The following is a 21,551-nucleotide window of genomic DNA, read 5'->3' as shown; positions in this document are numbered from 1 at the left end:
TAGGGCACAGCACGGATCCCAGACGGCAGCCCGCGGGCCTCTCCCGAGAGTTCCCCCTGCTGAGGTTCAAGCCAGCAGTGCCGGAATCACCCAGCACCTCCTTCCCATAGACCTGCTTAATTAGAACCTGCAGTTGTTCAGGAATGGGCAATTTCACAAGGCCCCAGGTGACTTTTTTCCACTCGAATTGAAGCGTAATTGTTCTCAGGCCCCCTTGGGTCTTAGTCTGAAAGTGACTCTGAGCTGCCATCCCGTTGTCCCCAACAGAAGGCTCGAGACCTCCGTGGGGCTACAAACAGCCCTCCTCCTCTGAGCTCCTTGAGGCTCACATCCCTCTTCTGCAGAGTTGCCCCACAGCTCTGGGCACAGACAGGGTGGGGATAAATGTCAACAGAGAGTTTGAAATGCCAGTCGGCGAGTCAGAGAGGCAGCGGATCCTCAGTGCAGCCTGCACACAGAGGCTCCGTGCAGACCCGGGGCTCCAGGTGGGTTTGGTCTGAGCTCCTGGGGCTGCCTGGCCCTGGCCCTGTCCTCTGACACCACCGCGCCTCCTGCCTGCCCCTCCCTTTCTCTCTGGGCTTAAGTCTAACAAGGAAGGGAACTCACCTCCAGGGTGCCCCTGGCTCCAGGGGACATCATTCCTCGGGAGGAAAACTCCCCGCATTTAGTGCCGCCCACTTCTATAGCAATACTTTTGTTCCCAAGAGGCACCTCCAGGTCAAACAAAGGTTCCACTGGCAAGGTTGTGGATTCTAAATGGGGTCCTGTTTTTACGGGTTTATGTCCCCTAAGAGTCACAGGTTATGCCGAGGACCCACCCTGCAGACCGCGTCCACCAGGCCGGCCCAGAGCTGGGCAATCTCTGGTCCCTGGCAGCCTCCGCAGCTCAGATCCCAGCCAGCTAGCTCAAAGTTGGGCCCTGACCAAGAATCTGGGGAGCCGCCCACTGGGGAGCAGAATAAGCCAGCTGCCACTGCGGTTAATAAAAGTTCCCAAAGGCTTCACCTCCTGCTCTCTGTTGGCCTCGCAGCTGCAAGCTGGGCCAGGAGGGCCCCTATGGACGTGCCCGGGGTGCTAGGGTGGGCATCCTTGCCCACAGGCAGGCGGGCGGGCTCAGCCTCCTGGCCACTGGGGGATTTTCTGGCAGTCCCTTAGCAGAGGCCACTGCGTCAAAAGGACTTGGCGTGAGCCCCAGGCTGTTGCCAGGCCAGAGGCAGCCATGATCCATCAGACCTCAGTGAGGTTTTTCTGCAACCCACAGTTACCAGACTTGCCAGATTCCTCCGGGCCTGAGCAGGGTAGAGGAAGCCGCTGTCCTCGTGTATGTGGAAATGACCATGGGGGCTACTACTGCAGGGCACCTCCTGCCTCCACTGCACCACACTGCCTCCCCAGGCAGTGGGATCAGGGACTAGTCTGCCATGTGCAAGTGGCCCGACCCAGTGCCGCACGCCCCCTCTTTCTCTGCATCCTCTGCATCCTCTCCTTCCCAGGGCCGTAGCCATTCACTCGCTGGCTCGTTTTGTCTACAACTAGCTATCGAGTGCCTGTGATGTGTCAGGAACGCAGGCCGTGCCAGATAAGACACATGCAGTGGCTGCCCTCACAGAGCTGAAGAGACGGTCTCAAACCACATTCCCAGAAGCCAGTCAGAGAGCCCAGAGTGAGGATGGAGGGGTCATTATCTGAGAGGGGAGGTGAAGAGAGAGTGTAGTCCCAGTCTGCTGTGCCCTCCCCGCCCCATCCAGCCCTATGCTGGTCTCAGACCGCCCTTCTTGCCGTGTTCTTAGCCTCTGCCCTCAGCATGCCCGAGCACACTGCAGTGGGCCAGCCATGGCTTCCTCCCAAGGTTAGCTCTGCCTGGAGGCCCTCGCCCAGCACCTGCTGACAGGTTTGTGCCTTGCGACCCTGACATCTCCCAGCTGTAACTGGTTGGTCCAGGGTGGCTTTAACCCCGGGGGAACCAACTTAAGGGATAGAAGAACCAACCAGATTCTCTTGCAAATTTCAACCAAGAAATATTTCCATAACAGAATCAGTTCCAAGACCTTGGCGGCTCCAAAGATGAAGTTGCCCGCTTCCCTGTGCGTTCAAAACTTAAAAAAAAAAAGTAAAAGGAAGTGTGCAACAACGTTCAAATTTTCTCCATGATGACTGTTCCAATACTCTTATTTGAAGCATTAAGTTCTTTAAAAATAAAAACAAAAAGTATATGGTGTCCCAAGCCCACCTGCTGGGCAGCTCTGTCGGGGGTCAGCTAGAAATGGACATGGGAACAGAAAGGTCACGGATAACTGAGGCAAAACAGCCCTTCGCGGGAAAGCTGGTCACGAAAGAGAGGAGACTCAGGGGAACAGAGACAGGCTGTGCGGCCTGGGGGAGCAGAGAAGGTGACCTGACAGGCTGTCTCCTGGACTGGCTGTCCTCTGCTTCCACTGCGGCGTGCCTGTGACCCCGGCCCCGCGGGGCCTAAGCTGGTCGAAGTGGCTTTCTGCCGGTCAGCCCCAGCCCGCCCGTGCCGGGACGCCCTCGGCCGCCACGTACCGGTCATTGACAAAGGAGAACATGAGCAGCCTCTGCTCGATGAACCACTTCCACTCGGGGTTCTCACTCTGCAGGTCACGGTAGTTGTCATTGGAGACGATGACGCCATCCCGCTCATAGGCCACCTTCACGATGTAGCGGTCGTCATAGCAGACCACGCGCTTGCCATTCACCTTGCGGGAGGGGGTACACACGAGCACCGCCTGCCGCTCCAGCTCCTCCAGCAGGTGCTGCTCTGGGGGCCGCAGGGCGGGCGGGAGAGATAGCATGTAGCAGTTTTCTCAGAAGCAGTCCCCGCCCCTAAGAACCATCCTAAGACCCCAGAGCACATTCGGCAGCTCAGGAATCATCTGTCTGAGCCAACTCCGGCCTCCCCACCCCATGGCCCAGCCCGTCAGGTGAGCGTGGAGGTCTTGAGCAGAATAAGCCAGCTGCCCAAGGTCAAGAGGGCTCTCGGCTTCTGTCTTGCCTGTGTCATGACAGGAGTCCAGAGTATGGCACCCCACGAGGAAGAGTCACTTTAGACACAAAAAGCCTTTTTCTAGAGAAAGACATTCATATTTTAACTGGAATCCTGCCAATGCCTTCAGAATTTCCAGGAGCCTTGAATCCACCTGGAAGGCTCCTGCACAGGCCCGAAGCCGAGAGCCACGGTCCACCTTCCCTATGGTACAGGAATCTGCTTGGGACACATTCAGGATGGAGCATCTCATAACTGACAGCTCTGAGGGACACAAGAATGTCAAGGGAAGAGTCCAGGATTAAGAATCCACAGCCTAGATCCTGGTCTTAGCTCCCGCTCTTAGGTACTGAACCCCTCTTTGAATGCTAGTGTTTGCATTTATAAATGAATATAATAACGCCTCCACATGCCTCAGTGCCTATAAGACTGGTGAGGAAGTAAACATGTATCAGGTGGTAAACATGTATCAGGTGGTAAACATGTATCAGGTGGTACAAATGATACAAGGTCTCATCAGGAGCTCAATTCCATTCTCTGGGAGGTCTACCCTTGGACTTCAGTTTTGCCTTTGGAGACACCCAAAAGAAATCCCTTCTATACAAAACAGTTGCTCCAGACTCAGTAGAATATTAGCATATGCTTCACAAAGGATTCCTTCCCTCAAGTCTAAGTTCTTTTCTATGTGACATAAATTCCAGACTTTAAAAAAGTGCATACGGCACATACAGTACAAAGAAAAAAATTTTTTAAATGCCACGTTCCTTGTGAGAACCACAATACGGCTCATGCTTTTGAAGTCCCCGTCACCCCTCCCAGTGTGTAGCTCTCTTTATTTCTCTTAAGATAACCAATCTTTAGAACTTTGTGTTTATAATTCCCTTGCTTTCACTTTTTTAAATGGATGTGTATGTATCCCCAAGAGGACCATTTTCAATGTGATTGTGTAAAGTCTAAACAGATCAAACTGCACATACTCTTGTGCAACTTGCTTTCTTCAGTTACTGTTGAGTTGGTTTGGCATGGTCATTGCTGTCAGTTCTGCATGTAAGTCTCCAGGTGCTTCTAGAAGTACAGGGTTTCTCTAGGGTGTACCTACAGCAGCCTGAGCAGGCTGAGTTGCAGAGAAAAGCACTTTACAAGATAATGCCAAGTTGTCTTCCAAAGTGCTTATATCAAGTTGCTACCCAACACAGCATTTAAGACAATCTTGGCATTTTCAGGTTTTCAAATTTTTGCCAGTTTGGTGGGTGTAAAGTGACATCTCGCTGTGGTTTTATTTTGCGTTTCTCTAGTTGCTGGTTGGTCTAGGGTGGCTTGTGAGATTAAGAATCTTTTTTGTATGTTTATTGGCCATTTATGCTTTTTCTTCTGTGAAAAGCCTGTTATGCTTTTTATTTAGTTCATCTTTCAATTGGTCCTTTGTCATCTTATTAATTTTAAGAAGTTCTGTATAGATTCGGGATGGCAATCCTTCATCAGGAATATGTGACATATAGCCTCTCCTGTTTTGAGGCTCATCTTTTTATTTTTTTTTTTGCTTTTGGGGAATCCTCGAATGAACAGACTTTTGTTTTGATGTAGTCAAATTTATGAATTTTTCTCCCATAGATTTGCACTTGTGGCTCGTTTAAAAATTCCTTCCCTACCCCAGAATAATTTCCTTACTCTCTACCCATACTAGATTTAAATATTACACAACTGTTAAAAACCGCCATTCTCCATGTTCAGACCATAAAGAATAATTTAGGGTAACCAGTTCGTGATGGAGAAGCGAACACAAGTATTTATACCCCCCTCCTTCTCATAATCCCATTGAAATGGCAGTAAAGAAGTACAAAAGGAGGAGGGGAAAGAAATCTCCCTAATCACATTAAAAATGGGCTTGGGGACAGTAGTAAACCCAGGATTTTGACAGATTTTAGGAAGAGAGAAAGCAGATAGGATCATATCGATCCTACAGGGCAGAAGAAGCCTCCGTGCAGGGCATGCTAAAGTGAAATCTGCTGGTCAGCACCGGCGGGCGGTCAGCCCTACCATTCAGGGAAAGATCCACATACTGGGAGAGAAAACCCATGGCGATCACATAGATTTGTGATTCAACCAATCTGGTTCTTAATTAAGAAGGAAAAACTGACAGCCAAAGTGTCACCAGACTTTTGAGAAGACTTAGCACAAAAAGTGAGAGAAAGAGAGATGAACAAAGACAACCGACCCCGGAAAAAATAAATGTGAAACCTAAGGAAACTTTTTGAAAGTCTGTATTAGTATAGAAATAGTCAAGAAGATACTGCATCCATAAGACAAGAATAATATTTCATTTAAAAAAATAAAGAGAGACAATCAGAAAGAGAAGTAGAAACACTTGATAACCATTGATAGAATTAAAACAAACAAAAAAAAACTTTTGGCAAAAAGGCTGGAAGACAAAGTCAAAGAAATCTCCCACAGTCACCAAGAGTTCAGTCCTACCAACACTGACTTGGCTAAAACAATGTCAATGATGGCTTAGCATCTGACTTCTTCTTATAAGAAAGCCAAACAAATGAACGAACAAACAAAAAGGCCCTGTTTATTTAAGCACCCACTCTTTTATTTGTAGCTTAAAATATTCCCAGCTGATATAAGAATTAGAAATAAAGAGTTTTCTGGGTCTCAGTTTCCTTTTTCTTTTTTTAATGAAGAGACAAGACTACTTGTTCAGTAAATAAATATCACTGGATCGAATGACTATCTCCTTCAGATACTATACTCTATGTGGCGTGGGATGCAGATTCGATCTTTCTGCAGAGTGTTCAAAGTTGGAACTTAATCATTCACACTAAAAGATGAAGTAATTTGTTCATTCACCTACTGAACAACTATTTACTGAGCGCCTACTCTGTGGCAGGTGTCATGCTAGGTGTCAGGACCATGGCAGTGAACATTCATAGCCAGTGCCTTCATGAAGCTTATAGTCCAGGGAGGAAGACAGACATCATCAAACAAAGAGCTAAGTCATAACCAACTGTCCGTAACTGTCAGGAGCACGACTCTGCTCCAGCATACCTCTAATAGGGGTGTCAGCTTTTGGTGGTTCTTTCCTCCAGGACGGAACAAACACTTTGATGTAGGTATGTCCTCTGTCCCTGAACCAGTCCACAGCCAGCTGGATTCCCCGGCAAGAGAAGACTTCTTTATTTCCATGGCTGCAATGGGAAAACAAAGCATCTGTAGAGATGCCGAAAGGGTTCCTAAGGAATGATTTCCCCCAAGAATATCCTGGATCATAGTCTCATCATCAAAGAGAATCGGACACGTCTGCATTTTAAACATAGTACTTTCTTTGCACCAAATATATCCCTTAACTGGAACCACTTGTGATAGTTTGTAGAGGGTTTCAGGCTCCAAGGCGAGGTCATTCCAAGGAATAAGAGACCAGATCCTCTTATTCACATAAGCTGATGAGGATCAACATAAAATGGACACATAAAGTAGCCATCTGCAGAATACTCTCACTCTAAGAGAGGGTTGTAACCGAGTTATTGGGCTTCCCGAGTCCGAGCAAGGAGGCCAACGTGCCCCACCAATTCCACCTAAGACACCCACGAAGGCAGGAAGGAGAGAGTGTGAGAGGAAGCTCAAGACCAGGCAGGGCCTTGCAAGCCTTACTGAAGATTTTCCCTGCTCCTTAGAGGAATGAGAGGTCGTAGAAGGGTTTTAAGATTGGGGCAATATGGGATGGGATGGGATGGGGTCCAACGTACCTTTCAAAAAGCTCAACTTGGAGGCACACAGGACAGTAAATTGGAAGAAAGCGAGAGGAGGTTGAGGTACCAGTGAAGAAGCTGTTGTCGAAGCAAAAACAGATGGCGACTTGGACGGAGGGGGTGCTGACCCATAAGGGGGAGAAGAGCAGGTGAACTGGAGAGATATTTAGAAGGTAAAATCTCCAAAACGCGGAGATTGGAGTAGCAGAGAAGAAGGCACTGAGGAAGCTTCCAGATCTCGGGCTTGTACGACGGGACGGTGGGCTCCTGGCTGAGGCAGGGGGATTCTGGAGGAGGGCGAGGCTTGGAACGACCCCGCGACTGGTCTTGGACACACAGCTAGTTGGCGGAGCCTTTGTGACCTCGAAGTGGAAATGTTAAGTAAACAGCTAGGGTTCAGGAGAGAGGTCTGGGTGATAAAATGTGTGTGCCATGTGTGTGCCTGGAGAGACAGTGAGAGGCCTGGGGCCGGACCTGGAAGAACTCTGGAACTCGGTAGCTGTTTACAGGTAGAAGAGGACAATCTTACGAATAAGACAGACAGGATCTATCAGAAAAGAAGGATGTGAACCAGAAGAGGACCGCATCGCAGACGCCACAGGAAGGAGGCAGCCGAATGCTGCTTCGAGGGACCAGCGAGGCCTGGGAACATCCCTCAGACTTAGTCAAGGGAGCTCAGTGCTGTTTTGCTGGAAAGGGAGACAGGAGACTAGATGTGAGATCAGACAAAATCCGGTGGACTTTGCTGTGGATGGGATGCAGCCTGGCCTCATGATGCCATCACTCTCGGCTCACCGCTTCCGGCTCAGCCACCGGCACCGCCTTCAGCCCTCGCCCCGGCCAGGCAGGTTCCTCCACTCCCAGCACAGAACCTCCCACCGGCTCCGCACCGGCTCCGCACCGGCTCTCCCGCTCCTCTCAGCCAGTCCGCTCCCCTCCTCCTTCAGGTCTCGGCTTCACGTCTGAGGCCTCGAGGCCTCAGAGAAGCCTCCTCTGCCCTCTAAACTCGGCAGACTCCCCATGATAAGTCCTCGCGGCCCCTGACTTTCCCCCCGTGGCACTCATCACAGTGAGATGCTCACCCTCACCATGGGATGAACTGGGGCTCCTCCTCTCCAAATCATAAGTTCTTTTTGGTCTCCGTTGAATTCGCAGCACCTAGCTCAGCACCTGACAATTGGTAAGGGCTCAGTAAAAATGTGTAGAATAAATGAATGGCTGAGAAGAAACTGGTCTCACGAGCAGCTGGAGGAGGAGCAGCCCAGGCAAAAGGAAGAGGTGGCTGGAAAGACCCCGATGCATGGGCTGGCCTGGCCTGGCAGCACCCCTGGGTCTCATGCGAGGGCTTGGCACATCTGGGGACCAAATCAAGGACAGTGTGACTGCAGCCTGTGGAGTCGTACATGAGGTGGCAGAGGCATGCCTAGGTTCTTAGAGAGCCAGGGGTCACTGTGACACACCCGCCCCTGGCATGCAGCAGTGGCCCACGTGCACACGAGGATGACTCCAGATTTTCATTATTGGGCTTTCTTTTCAGTGTGGCCTCTGCTGCTGTTTTCTGAGAGGGGGTTAGGATAGGTCCAGGTTTGTAAGGAGAAAATGGGGCGTCTTTGAAAACACTAATCGGGAGTATTGAAGTCAGGCTTTGTGGGGTTACAAGAGAACTCTAAACTCCTATCGCTCCAGTAACTATAAGAAACCAGGCCTTCTGGCCTAGACCTGTCAGACCTTCCAGTTTAGAAAAACTAGGCCTTGGGCCATTGAGGCTAAGCTGTGAGTTTGATGCAAACAGTAAGGAGAAAATATCAATGGGGCTGTGTGGTTAAGAAGAATAAAAAAAGAAAGAGGAAGTGGAAAGCTAGACTCCTCCTCCTCAGCAGAGGCTGACAAAGAAAGAAGATCAGGGAGAATGAGGAGGGGCCCCTCACAGGGTCCTCGCCCTGCAGCCCCTGCCTGCTCCGCTCGCTCAGCCGAGCCAGAATGGGAGGGGAGACATAGAAACATCCAGATGAGTGCGAAGAGGAGGCTGAAGGCTTGTCTCTCAGCACAGCTTGGGGAGTGGAGGGCAAGCCCCTCAGAAATCCTTGGTTCTGTGGGCTACAGGGCTACAGGGCTGCCTTGGGAGAAAGTGGCCAATAGGTGAGCAGGAGGCAACACCCCTGGGTCTGCTTCATGCCCCCCAAGCATGATGGATTGTCCGAGGGCTGGGGATAGACAAATGGGCCCCATGAGAAGGACAGCACTTTAAGCCAGCATGGCTCCCGAAAAGTCAAATGGAACCAATGACCTCTATGCTGACTATTCAAGAAGCCAGGCCAGCTCAGCCACTGTGCAGCAGAGGCCAGCGAATGGCCCAGACCCCCTTTCCAGCCAACACCAGGTCTCAACACCCCTAGATGCCACTGGGGAGAGCAGCAGGGAGAGGGAGAGCAAATCCAGTCGCCCAGAAGGCAGACAACACTGAGACATCACAAACTGGCTAAAGTAAATCTGCCCCTCCTCACCTTGAACACATGCATCTCTCGGCTGCAGCGAAGTTTATCCTCAGTCAGTTCTCAAGTAAACATGTGACTGCCACAACTCTTTTAAAAATTATTTCCTGATTGCTGTCTTTTCTGTGACTACACATCTGTTTTTAACAGTGGGAACGCCAGCTTTCCATCCCCAACACCTTTGATGGGTGCGTGGTCAGGGGACGGGGAGGAAAACTGACCCCAGTGCCTGTGAGGGGGCAAAGGTGAGCAGGGCATGGGTCTGGTGACACTGATCAGGACCACAGCCTGCAGTGGCCCCAGCTGGGGGCAGGTGGAGGGGGGACCTCAGAGGCTCAGGAGTTCAGGGAGAGGAGAGCTGAGGGATGGTGCCCTCAGCTCCCTGCAGCAAGAGCTGGCCTCGTGGCCTCTCTGACACGAGACTCCAAGACGACAGACTCTCAGCCAAGAGTCTCCAAAGGCCAGATGAGTCTGCCTAAGGCCAGGAGAAGCAAGCAAATGCCTGCCCACAGTGCACAGTGCAGCCAACACCTTCCCTCGCTCCCTAAGAAGTGCCCTCCCTTCCAGCTTTGTTTCCAGGCCCAGGGGAGTCCAAGCTGACCCCCAGAACCCTAAACTGGTCTCTCTGGAATGGGAGATTTTCATTCTGGGGGACTGAATTCCCACACGCCCCAACACAGCCCTCCTCATGAGCCTCTGGTTCTTATGAGATGCGAAGGTTGCTGTTTACTCCTTGCCACATTCGTTTTACCAACCTCAAAACCCTATTATGGCTGCCCTTTTTCTGGCCACTGAAAGCCCTGGGCAATCACAGAATAAATGCCGCAAGCAGAAGCCAGCTCCTCACCACATAAGGTCTCTCTCCAGGAGCCAGCAGAGCCCCCAGTCAGGCAATAAAGCTCACAGTCACCCTGGGAGCCCACTCCCCACGTACAGAAAGAAACACATCAGCCAACGACACCCCATTCATTCACAAATCGATCTATGAACATCTTCAAAGTGGCTCCGTGCTGGGTGCTCACAGAACAGTGAACGATACAGAACTCACCCAGTTCTTGGAACTAATTTTTAATATTCGTGTAGAGAGCCCGGTGTACCAGGCCACTTTGCACATGTACCTCATTTAATCACTACAGCGAGCCCTTAAGGGAGTGACCTTCATCCCATTTCCTCTTGAGGAAACTAAAACAAAGCGATGTGCCCAGCTCGCTGATCTGGCAGCAGTTCTCAGAGCCTAGTTTGTTGGGCGGCAAACTCTTCCTCCCCCGTCTCTGTTTATTCCATTTATCCTGTCCCGTTCCCGGTCTCTGCCTCTGGGGTTCAGCCAGCAGCTCTTTTGGAGCAAAGTCACCAGCTGCTAAAATGCTCCTTCTTGGGGAGGGGCCTTAGTGCTTAGGACCAGTCACTGTGAATCGGTTTATCAGGCAGCGAGCTGAGAGCCAGGGCTGGGAAAAGGAAACATGAGTGGGAGGGTTTGAATAAAGGGAGGGTGGCGAGGGGAAGTGGGTTTGTGCCTGAGGCAAATTTTGCCTGCATGACAGCTGAACCTGGGTGGGCAGCCTTGGTGAGAGAGTAGCCATTTACAGTAACTAGACAATCTAAATGTATCCTCAACTATTGGCCAAGAAGTCTCTGCAGAATTTAGTGGATCACAGAACAAACCTTTCTGGGGATGAGGTGGTAAGGGACACAACTGTTGTTTATTTGGGGTCAAGATGCAAACACTCTAAACCTGGAGTTTATGGTCCTTCTCACCAAGAGATCTCTCCCCAGCTCAGGTCAGTGGGGAGAGAGAGGGTGAATGAGGGCTGCCCTGGGCACCCTCATCTTACAAAAGGAGAGATGGGTGCAGACTTAGGTAGAAGCCCAAGGCCAGCATTGGTCAGAGAAATTCACAGGCTCAAAAGCAGGACTGGCCCCCAGCCCAGCAGCCCACCTGCCGCCCGGAATCCACTAGGGGGGGCCTGAGCTCTTGTCACTGAAGATTCCTTCCTCCGGAAAAAGCCAGGTTCTGCTGAGGGTTCTAAGCTTTTAAAAATGTAAACAACAACAGCCCAAACAAAAAACCCTTTACCCCCAAATTAGGACACATTCAAATGAAACCCTTGCCTGGGGCAGCAAGAGGATGTGAAATTATCAGGTGGATTTCCCCCAAGCTGAAGTCCTTAAATCATGCCTCACCAAATTTGCCTATAGAAAGTGCGACACTTGTGAGTTCGCCTGCCCCGGGCAAGCAAATGCTGCCAACGGTTGGCACGTGAGAATCAGTATTCCTCCCAATTGCCATGATGAAGCTTTTGATCTGATTTCAATGACAGCCACCTCGTTTTTAAAACCTGGTGGACATTTTCCTAAAGGCCAGGTATATAACGACTCAGGTGCTCAGCTCACATCTCCTTCTTACACATGTGCACACACACCCTTTGAAGGTGTAGGGATTGTGCCTGAAAATCAGTCTCTGTGCCGCTAGTCCATCAGAGTCACTATGCAATGCGCCTGCACCCCCGAGGGTTCCCAGCAGGCTAGCAGGAGCAGGAGAGGCGCCCTGGGCACCAGAACTGAGAGAGCACCTGGGCCGCAGGTGAGGGAGTGAGGGCCTGGCATGTTCTGTCTGCATCAAGGCCAAGTCCAGGGCTCGCTATGGGCAGGCTCCGGCCCCAGGATAAAAGCCTACGTGGAGGGGTCTCCCATCGTAATGCCTTCTCCGAAGCTGGATGGGGGCAATGCCAGAGGCACTCGGTGCTGGAGGGGATGCAGGGCTTTTACGAGAGAGCACTGAGTCCAGAGCCTGGCACTAGTGCTCTGTGACCTCCGGCAAGTTACCGACTTGCCGGTAGCCGAAATTTTTCTTTATAAGAAAATGCATTCATTTCTTTTAAGCCACACATAAAATAATCATCTTGAATTCTAGAATGTTAGAAATGAAAAACCATTTAAGATGATTATTATTTAGTCTACCTCTTAGTCATCTAAACGGGGCTCAAAAGTCAGGTGATTCATGCCAAGTTCACACAGCTGGTAAGCCGAAAAGCTAGAGCTGCACGATCTAATATGTAGCTACTCACCAAGTGTGGCTAGTTGCACTTAAATTCGAATTAATTCAAAAGAAATAAAGTTTAAAATTCAGTTCCTTGGTCGCGCCGGCCACAATCCAAATGCTCGGTAGCTGCGTCCGGCAAGTGGCCCCATCGTGGACAGTAAGGCATGGAACCCTCCACCATTGCAGGGAGTTTCACTGGGCAGCTCCAGGCGAGAGGGCAGAACTCAGATCTTCGGGCCCTGAGCCCCATGTTCCGTCCCCTGCTCCTCACCTCCCTAGTTTCCTCCATGAACTGCAAGAGATTCATCAAAACTACAGGGCAAGCCTAAGGCCCGGCTTCCCAGGCCACCACCTTGTGCACTCCCAGCTCTGCAGCTTAGAATTCTCATCGAAGTTGACCCATCACTTGTGAAAGGATAAATGAACTCATCGGTCCTGCTAGTAAGAGCCAAACGGACTCCTTTTGTTACAACGAGGAGATAGACAGTTTTCTAGTTCGATGAAATGGTTCTATTTAAATGACGTGAGAACAAAATGTGTTTCAAAGAACAGGCCAACCCTGTGTTTTCTGAACAAGTACATTCCTACTTCTTTAAAAAGCCTTTGGCCAGTGACCCATACCGCCAAGCTCCAGAGAGCAGTCACCCCAGGCCTACTGGGCTCAGCCACTACTAATAGCGTTGGACTACACTTTCTGAAGCTCTGAGGAGAGAAACCCACAGAAAATGCCCCACAGGGTGCATGGTTAGAGCACAGGATTGGAGGGCAGAGTCTGATGGAGCCACTGTTGACCTTGGCCAAGCCCATCTAGTCCCTTCTTGTATTTCTTTCTCTCTCAACTGAAAGGGTCAGATGCCCTGCCCTAACATTCTCTGTGCCAGTGGAGTACACGTGGCTTAGCGCCTCCCATAAAGCATGGCATTATCTATCATATCTCATGCTACATCAGTGGTTCTTTACATTTGGGGCATCATAGACCATTTAGGAACTTAATGAAGTCTGCAGATCTTCTTCCTGGAGAAATACATATATGTACGCACATTCCACATTTTGTATATCATTTCAGGCCTTTGCTGGCTTTGAAGGTAAAGGGAGCCACAAGCCAAGGAAGGCAGGCAGCCTCCAGAAGCAGGAGAAAGCAAGAAAATATATTATCTTCTAGAGCTTCCAGACAGAACGCAGTTCCTGGTTGTAGCCCAAGACTTATGCTGGACTTCTGCCCTCCAGAACTATAAAACAACACATGTATGGGGTGGTAATTTGTTAAAGCAGCAATGGGAAACCAAGGCAGACTTCGGTTTTTAAGGAGCCACAACTTCCCAAACACAATGAGAAAAAAAACTGTCACTGAAAATTCAGGCCATTGTCCTCTGTGAGCAAAGGCACAAGCTGCTCCAGGCTCCAGGGGACAGAGCCACGGTCCACACGTCAGCCACAGACACCCACCAGGATGCTGCCGCCAGAGAGCAGGGACATGTGTCCCCATCAGTCTTTTGTGCTTCTCCCTCCTTCAGGACCAGACAGCACACGGCACCAGGTCGGCGACACCACCGAAACTCAGCAAAGGAGCATTTTCAGAAACCATGCTTCTGAGGTTAACTGAGTTTCGAGGTCAACAGATAATAACTAAACACTGTGTGGGGTTCCAGCCATCCACTTCCTCTGAGAGGTGAGCCCACACTTGGCTCCATCCTTCACAGCCGAGGATCTGCCAGGGCCCGAGGGGCATGGACCTGTGGAACCTGATTGGAGGACACAGTAGGCCCTCATGCAGGAGAAGGAGCAGGGGACGGAGCTGAACCCTAGACCCCGACTCTCTCCCAGGCTTGCCTTTGAATGAATCAAGTCCCGCCTGTCACACGGTGCTTGCGCAATTTGTCTATTTTTTCTACCTAGTCAGATGCAGGAGGCAGGGAGAGGGTGTGTGTGTGTGTGTGTGTGTGTGTGTGTGTGTGTGTGTGTAGATATGCGTGTGTGTATGTACGTGTGTACACGCACTGAGAACACACAAATGCATGTGTTCTGGTAATTGAGGTGATTTTCAGGCAGCAAGTGTGTGAAAGCGTTCATATTCTGGCACATGTTTAATTATAACCTGAGTGATGATTGTCATTTGTAACACACAGATTGAGGATAAAGGGATTAAACTGATTATAGTTATGAGAGGTTGGTGGGAGGATGGGACTAAATGGATATACTCAGGACACATCATGGTCACGTGCAAATAGAGGATGTGGTTTAAATTTGAATTCCAAGCAGCAACAGAGACTTTCATCAAAAAAAAAAAAAAAAAGAAGAAGAAGAAGAAGAACCTCCACAGCCACCCTATCATAACAATTCCTAAAAAAACATCTGGTTTCCAAAGTGAGAATGCCTGCACTTTCCTGGGGCACCTCTAGCCATTCTGCATTTTGGATCAGTAATTGCAGAGCTCATAAAATCCATTTAAGTGATATCATCTTCCATTCGAAGCTCTCTTTCTATTGATCCCATCATACAGAGGCTACCCCGCCCCCGACCCCTCGCCACCCCTCAGACTTTCTTTCTAGAACCCTCAGAACCTACTGGATTCTTAAAAATCCCTTAATTCCCTCAGAGATCTTGAGTTGGGCAAGGTTTCATCGGCTGGCTGGGAACATGTGTAAGAACATTGTAGCGAGCCCTGGGGGCCAGCTCCTAAGCCCTGGGGAGGCTAGGGCACCATTACCCTCTGATCTACCTAATCAAGCCCAGGAGCCTGGGCTGGCTAAAGCTTTCCTGGATACTCCCAGTACACACCACACAGGGCATGTGGGAGCAGCCGCTGAAGCTGGACCATCTTGGGTTGAACCATTCCAAATTTGGGTCCTGCAGCGCCAAATGCTAAGTGAGCCCAAATCCCCAGAGAAACCACTGGGCCTGTCTGCCAAAGGATGCCCTGTCAATACATTCCACGCTGCTGATAACACCACTTTTCTCAATTTCCACCCATGACTCAGCTTTTGAAAAGGGAAGTGCATCTATTTGCAGCTGCAAATGACAGATTTCCTATGGCTCTGCCCTTTGCCCCACTGTAACTAAGCCAAGTAGTAGAATAATGCATTTGTTTGGGCAAAGCCTCCTGCTCGCCAGGCAGGGAGTGTGGGGGAGGCAGGCTGGTGAGATTCGTAGCCTCACCAGGAGAGAGAGCAAGGCGGGGCGTGACACTCTCACCCCCGAAGCACACGAAGTTGCCAATACACAGATATTAACTACCGCGTCGTCCGCTCAGGAGCCACGGGCTCACCTCTCAGACCGAGCCAGGGAACCAGCCACCCCCTTCTCATAACCCCCAGCAGAGGGCTTCCAACGAAGTTCAAGTACATTTTCCCAACTGATTCTCACCGCCTTGAGGGAAGTGGAAGAGCTGTCTCTTGGCCTGTGTCACAGAAGAGGAAACTTGAAATACTGTGGCTTTCCCAGAGCCACACAGCTGGATAGGGACAGACTCCAGACAAGAAGCCGCTCCTCCCAGCTAGCTATCCACTGCCTTCTTCAGCAGAGGGCCTCCCTCTCTCTAGGTTAACATCATAGCTACCGCTCACTGAACCCCTGCCATGTGTCCAGTGCTGTCCTAGGCATTTTGTGCAGCTCCCTTGTAGGGAGGTTTTATGACAACATGACATGTGGAAAAAGTGAGGCTCAAGGAGGTTAAGTGACTTACTTTAGACCACACAGCTACTAAGGGGTAGAACAGGGAGGCAAAGTCCCATCCACTGGCCCCACGCTCTTTGGACCAAACCTGCAAGAAATAGGACAGTGCTCCCACCCCGCGGCTACCTCATCGCCACGTTGCTGCCGTCGATCACGATGGGTCGCAAGGAACTGGCTGGGTCTCCGCACTCGTCCTCCAGGTCAGCCCCGCGCCCACGCTGGGCAGAGTCAGGGGTCCCGCAGGAGCCCCTGGGAACGAGCAGAGGCGCGGCATTGTCCTGGTGGGCCCCCGGGCGGCTGCCCGTCTGGATCAGCTCCTGCAGCACGTCGTTGACCAGGGCGCCCTCGCCCAGCTTGCCCAGCACCCTGACCACGTCCTCCCGGTTGTAGCCGAGCTTCTGGAAAAACTCCATCTTGCCTGAGTGCTCCATGCTGCGCCAGCCCGGCCTCTGGCAAGAGTCCCGCCCCTGGCTTCCTCCTGGCAGAGCTTCACTGGCATGAGCTAAAGAGAAAAAGCATCCATCAGGTGTTTTCTTAGAGGCCTGTCACGTTACCGAAGGCAAGTTATCTCTGCTCTCTCCCCACTTTATCTGTCAGGAAATCATGTCGTCGCCTGGTCCCCGTGGGGATTTTCAGTTGCTCAGTGGTTGGGGAGCCACAGATGCAATCACGCTGCTTTTACTAGTGGTGTCTCCAAGGCCCTCACCCCACACACGCGCCCCCGCAGGAGTCACGGGCCAGAGGCACCAAGGGCGGCTGAGCAGGCCACACAGCACTCAAGACATTTGTACAGAGGCCAAAAAAATGTGTCTGAGGCTTTGTTTTGGGCTGAATCGTGTCCCCCCAGATTGATATTTTGAAGCCCAACCCCTAGTACCTCAGAATGTGATTATTTGGAGATAGGGTCTTTACAGAGGTAATGAAGTTAAAATCAGGTTCATTAAGGTGGGCCCTGATCCAATGACTGGGGTCCTTATAAAAAGAGGAGGTTTGGACACAGATGGGTGCGGAGAGAAGACCACAGGAAGGCACAGGGAAAAGACAGCCATCTGAGCTAAGGAGAGAAACCTCAGAAAAAACCGATCCTGCCGACACCCTGATCTCAGATTTCTAGCCGTCACGGCTGTGAGGCAATAATAATAATGGTAATAATAAGTATATATTATATATAACCAAGTCTGTGGTATTTTCTTATGGCAGTCTTGGTAAACAAATACAGCTCCTCAGCTAAAACAAGAAAAAATACTCCCTAATAAATTCTATTCCCAGAAATGCAGGGCTCCAACCTAAATTCAGCTCTGTGCACTACATTAGCTTCCTCTAGCAATTAATTGAGATCATACTAAAGCTCTAAAATAAAAGGTCCTAACCCAAGTGTGATCCTTTCCACTGGGGTGCCACTGCCAGGCCTACACCTTTGGGGGGGGGCGGGTGCAGGTGGGGGCTGCAGCCAGATGTTTACAAAAAGTTGATTAAACCAATAGAACACTCTGGACAAACAGGGTCTCTTTCTCCTTTCTACTCACAAAGACCTACATCTTTCAAAAGACATTTTAAAATACAGATAAATAATCATGAAAATATATTTACTGGGAAAACTTGAAACAGTGCAGAAGTATAAAGAATGAAAAGATATAATGTCTTTTCACACACACCGCAAATCCTATTTGCCTCTCCTGCTAAGTAGTGAATGAATGAATGAATAGCGTTTAACCGTATGTCAGATGAATAGCGTTTAACCGTATGTCAGATGGAATGAATGAATGAATAGTGTTTAACCGTATGTCAGATGAATAGCGTTTAACCGTACGGCAGATGATAGATGTGTCACCCAGGGCCCCTGCTATCACCCGTGCTCAGCGGAACATCCGTGCGCATCTCTCTTTTCACTAACAATGACAGGGGCTGGCAGGTGAAGGGCATCTCTCAGACAGCTTCCTGGACGGAGAGGCCTCTGCTGCAGCTCCCACGAGTCACCGCCCACTCTGTCTGGGCCCACCGACTGCTGAAACATGGAAACTGCCCTCCGAAGTCACCCGTGACCTCCTGACTGCCAGACCCAACAGCAACTTTGCATTCCTCGCTTGACACAACCTCTTCCGCTGCGTTGGACACTGGGGACCACTCCCTAACTTGTTATTTGAAATCAAAGCTTTGTGGGTGACCTCCTTCTTGAAACTCTCTTCTCCCTTAGGTTGCGCAAGTTGGTCTGAGTCTCCTCCTAAATCTTTCCAGCTCTTTCCTTAGCCTCTGGTCACTTGTTCAATGATGAGGTCCTGCCCGGGACCTCTTCTCTTCCTCTTCACCCTCTTCCCCAGCCCCTCCTATGGATGAGCTCACGACTGCACTTCCGGCTCAGATCCCTTGCTAAGCACCAGGCACACACAGTTATAAATCTGTGCAATAAGTGCCATGAATGCTATTTGAATAAACTGCTACGGGAATTCAGAGGACTGTGATTCACCAGACATTTGTTGAGCCTACGTCAGTGGTTCTCAAAGTGTGGTCCAGAAAAACTTGTGTGTGTGTTGGGAAGGGGACCCAAGACAATCTCAAGGTAAAAACTATTCTCACAATCATGCTAAGGCGTAATTCGCTTTTTTTCACTCTCATCCTCTCATGGAGTACTGTGAAGTATTCCAGAGGTTGCGTGTCATGTGATATTGCAACAGTCTGAAAGCAGAAGCAGATATATGAGATTCCAGTTGTCTTCTATTAGGCCAAATATTGAAGAGATTTGCAAAAATGTAAATCAGTGCCAGCCTTCTTACGAAATTTTTGGTTTGGGAAAGTAGAGTTATTTTTCATAAAAATGCCATTTACAGTAATGTAATTGGTTTATTATTATTTTGAAACATGAATGTTTTATAATGTCTTAATTTTAGTTTCTCATAAGATCCATACCAATAGATATAACTCCTATAAACAAAAGCTCTTTGGGGTCCTTAATATTTTTTAATAGTGAAAGGAGGTTCTGAAACTAAAACGGTTTTATTGCGATCCAGAGCTTTCCAATAAGTATTTCCACATAGATGGTTCCAGGATGTGTCACCCAGGGCTCCAGGACAGAGGCCCCATGTCTTTCCCTCCCTCAGTGTGGCCCTTCTCACCCCCATCTCCTACTACCACCTGCCCCACCCAAGACTCAGTCCCGCCTTCTTCATCCTATACCCAGTGCATGGCAAGAGGCTCCGAAGGAATCCTCTTCCTCAATCCCGCCTGGCCCAGGCCCCATCTGTAGCCATCATGATATTTCTAAAGCAAGTCTGACCATGTCACCCCCTGCTTAGAAATATTTTCTGACCCTATGTCAACTACAACAAAGGCACCAAGTTCCTGAGCAGGCTGCCGAGCTGCCGTGACGCAGTGCTGAACCCTGTCCACCTCACTACTCACCACTGCCCACCTAGCTCTTTCTCCAGAGCCACGATGACTCTCTCACTGCTCCCCAAGCATTCCAGAATATTCTTATCACTGTACTGCATATGCTTTCCTCTCTACCTGGAATGCTCTTTGGTTTGACAAACTTCAAGATTCATCTCAAGTGTCACTCAAAGCAGTCATCCCTAACTTCACAGACAGAATGAGGGGCTCGGTCATCTCCTCTACCAGGCACTTTGCTCACACCTATTATGACACTTTGGTCTGTCATTTGGCTATTTCAAACTGTGAACTGCATTCTGACCTATTTGCCTCAGAATCACCAGCACCTGGCATAGTGCCTAGTAGATCTGAGGGGGTTAATAGATTTTTCTTTAATAAATGTCCAAAACTAAAATTATCTTCCTTCCTCAAATAATGTTTTTCTTGGGCTCCAAATCTCATTGAATGGCATCCCACAGAGGTCCAAAGAAGAAATCTCAAACTCACCTTTGACTCTTCCTTTTCCCTCACTTATCCATCTAATTGTCCATTAATTCTCCTTCCTGGATATTTTCCATAACCATCCTCTTCTTTACACTCACAGCACCACCACCCTAGTTTGTCCATTCATTCATTCATTCATTCATGTAACAAACACTTACTGATCACCTACTAGGTACCAGGCACTGTGCAGGGACCTCATTCTATAAAAACAAAATAATACACAGTCTAATTTTAATTCATTCATACCCTAGTCAGGAAAACAGAAAAAAAATGTAAATATTAAGCCATAAATCATGATAATAAGCACGATACTTTCAATTAGGAAAAAGTATTTTCAAAACGCAGGTGAGAAATGAATTCTCTTTCTTTGAGAGGAAAGACGAAGCCAGAAAGGCTCCCCCCAGAAGCAGACGACAATGAGAGAGCCGGCTCTTCTCTGTCAGAAAAGGGCCACGTCATCTCTCCCAAAGCCCCTGAGAGAGCCTCCTCACTGCACTCCCACCGACAACAATTTTAATAAAGTTATTCCACCGATCAGAGACTTCATATCTACTCCCAAACTTCCATGCTCCTCTGCCCTTTACAGAGTAAATGCCAAAACTCTTCAAGGTGAAAGTCAAGGTCCTTCACAATCAGCCTGGCTCACTCTCCAATCTCGCTGGTCATGTACTTCTAGTCCAGCTTCACCTTCTACGTACTGCTTGACTAGTGACTAGTCCTGTCTCGGGACAGTTGTTCTCTTGGTCTAGTTTTGTTCCAATCTCCATGGAGGGAGAGGACACTCACCCAGCCTGGCAGGCCATCCTCACACCAGGGGTCACTCAGTGTCCCTGAAAGGCCCGTAACCTCTCAGACCTGCTCTTGCCCGTTCCTTCTTCCTGGTGCACCTGCCCCTCCTCCACCACTGCCGCACCCTCCCGGAACCCTTCCCAGCACACAGAGCCCCAGCCACGCTCCTGTCTCCACCCCTCCCTGCTAACGCATGCACTGTAGCACTTATTTTGGTTTGGAAGAAAGAGAGAAGGCATGAGAGAAAGAAAAGACGGAGGGAACTAAAGTCGGAAAGAAAAAAAGAAGACAGAAACAGACAACATGAACATAAAAGTTCGTATTCACATTGTTCTTCATCATTTCCATGTCATTTTCATGTAGACGTACTTGAACTTCCCATTATCCCTGGTAGGTAGACAAGATAGTATTCTCTTTACACAGGTGTAGAAACTGAGGCTCAGAGTGGTACCAAGTGAAGCATAGCTAGTAAGTGGCCGAGGCTGATGACAAGTACATGCCAAAAAGCAGTGTGTTGTTGTGAGATGCGTTCAGGACGGAAGCTACATCTCGCTATTGCAGAAGTGGAAAACCCAAAATGTGACTGGGTCAGGTGACTCCTCTTTGGTCACAGAGCTACAAGGAGAGTCTGTGTTAGTTTTGGAACTTTGCATGCCAGTATGGCAGAAACATGAACATTTTCAAAAATAAATAAATAAGTAAAGCTTGGGGCTTCCACCTGGGGTGGGGAGCAAAAGTGGCCACACGAGGCCCTGTCCCCTGCAGCTGTCCAGAGAACCCCCGAGTTTCAAGAGAGCTCTTTGTCCGAGGAGACTAAATTAACTGAAAAATTCATCTACTTCAGAAGCTTTTTTCCCTCTTGAGACTTTAACATCATCAACTTCATTTCCTTTCAAAATTTCTTCTAAATAAAAGAGAAACCTGGGGTGGGGGCTGTT

General features: G+C 49.5%; 1 protein-coding gene across 1 annotated transcript in view; it reads right to left on the bottom strand.

The window, feature by feature from the left end:
• Nucleotides 1-21,551, bottom strand: part of ZC3H12D (zinc finger CCCH-type containing 12D) — a 28,418-nt gene that overhangs the window by 4,055 nt on the left and 2,812 nt on the right. Inside the window, exons 2-4 of the mRNA XM_025049250.1 lie at nt 16,084-16,459; nt 6,053-6,192; nt 2,545-2,779 (exon numbers count right to left, since the gene is read on the bottom strand). Of these exons, the coding sequence (XP_024905018.1) occupies nt 2,545-2,779; nt 6,053-6,192; nt 16,084-16,388 (680 nt within the window). The 5' untranslated portion in view covers nt 16,389-16,459. The remainder of the gene's footprint in view (nt 1-2,544; nt 2,780-6,052; nt 6,193-16,083; nt 16,460-21,551) is intronic.

This window comes from Pteropus alecto, unplaced genomic scaffold (assembly GCF_000325575.1).
Source record: "Pteropus alecto unplaced genomic scaffold, ASM32557v1 scaffold185, whole genome shotgun sequence".
In the NCBI taxonomy this organism is placed as follows: Eukaryota; Metazoa; Chordata; class Mammalia; order Chiroptera; family Pteropodidae; genus Pteropus; species Pteropus alecto.
Note: the sequence above shows the minus strand (reverse complement) of the source record. Positions and strands in the feature narration are given on the sequence as shown.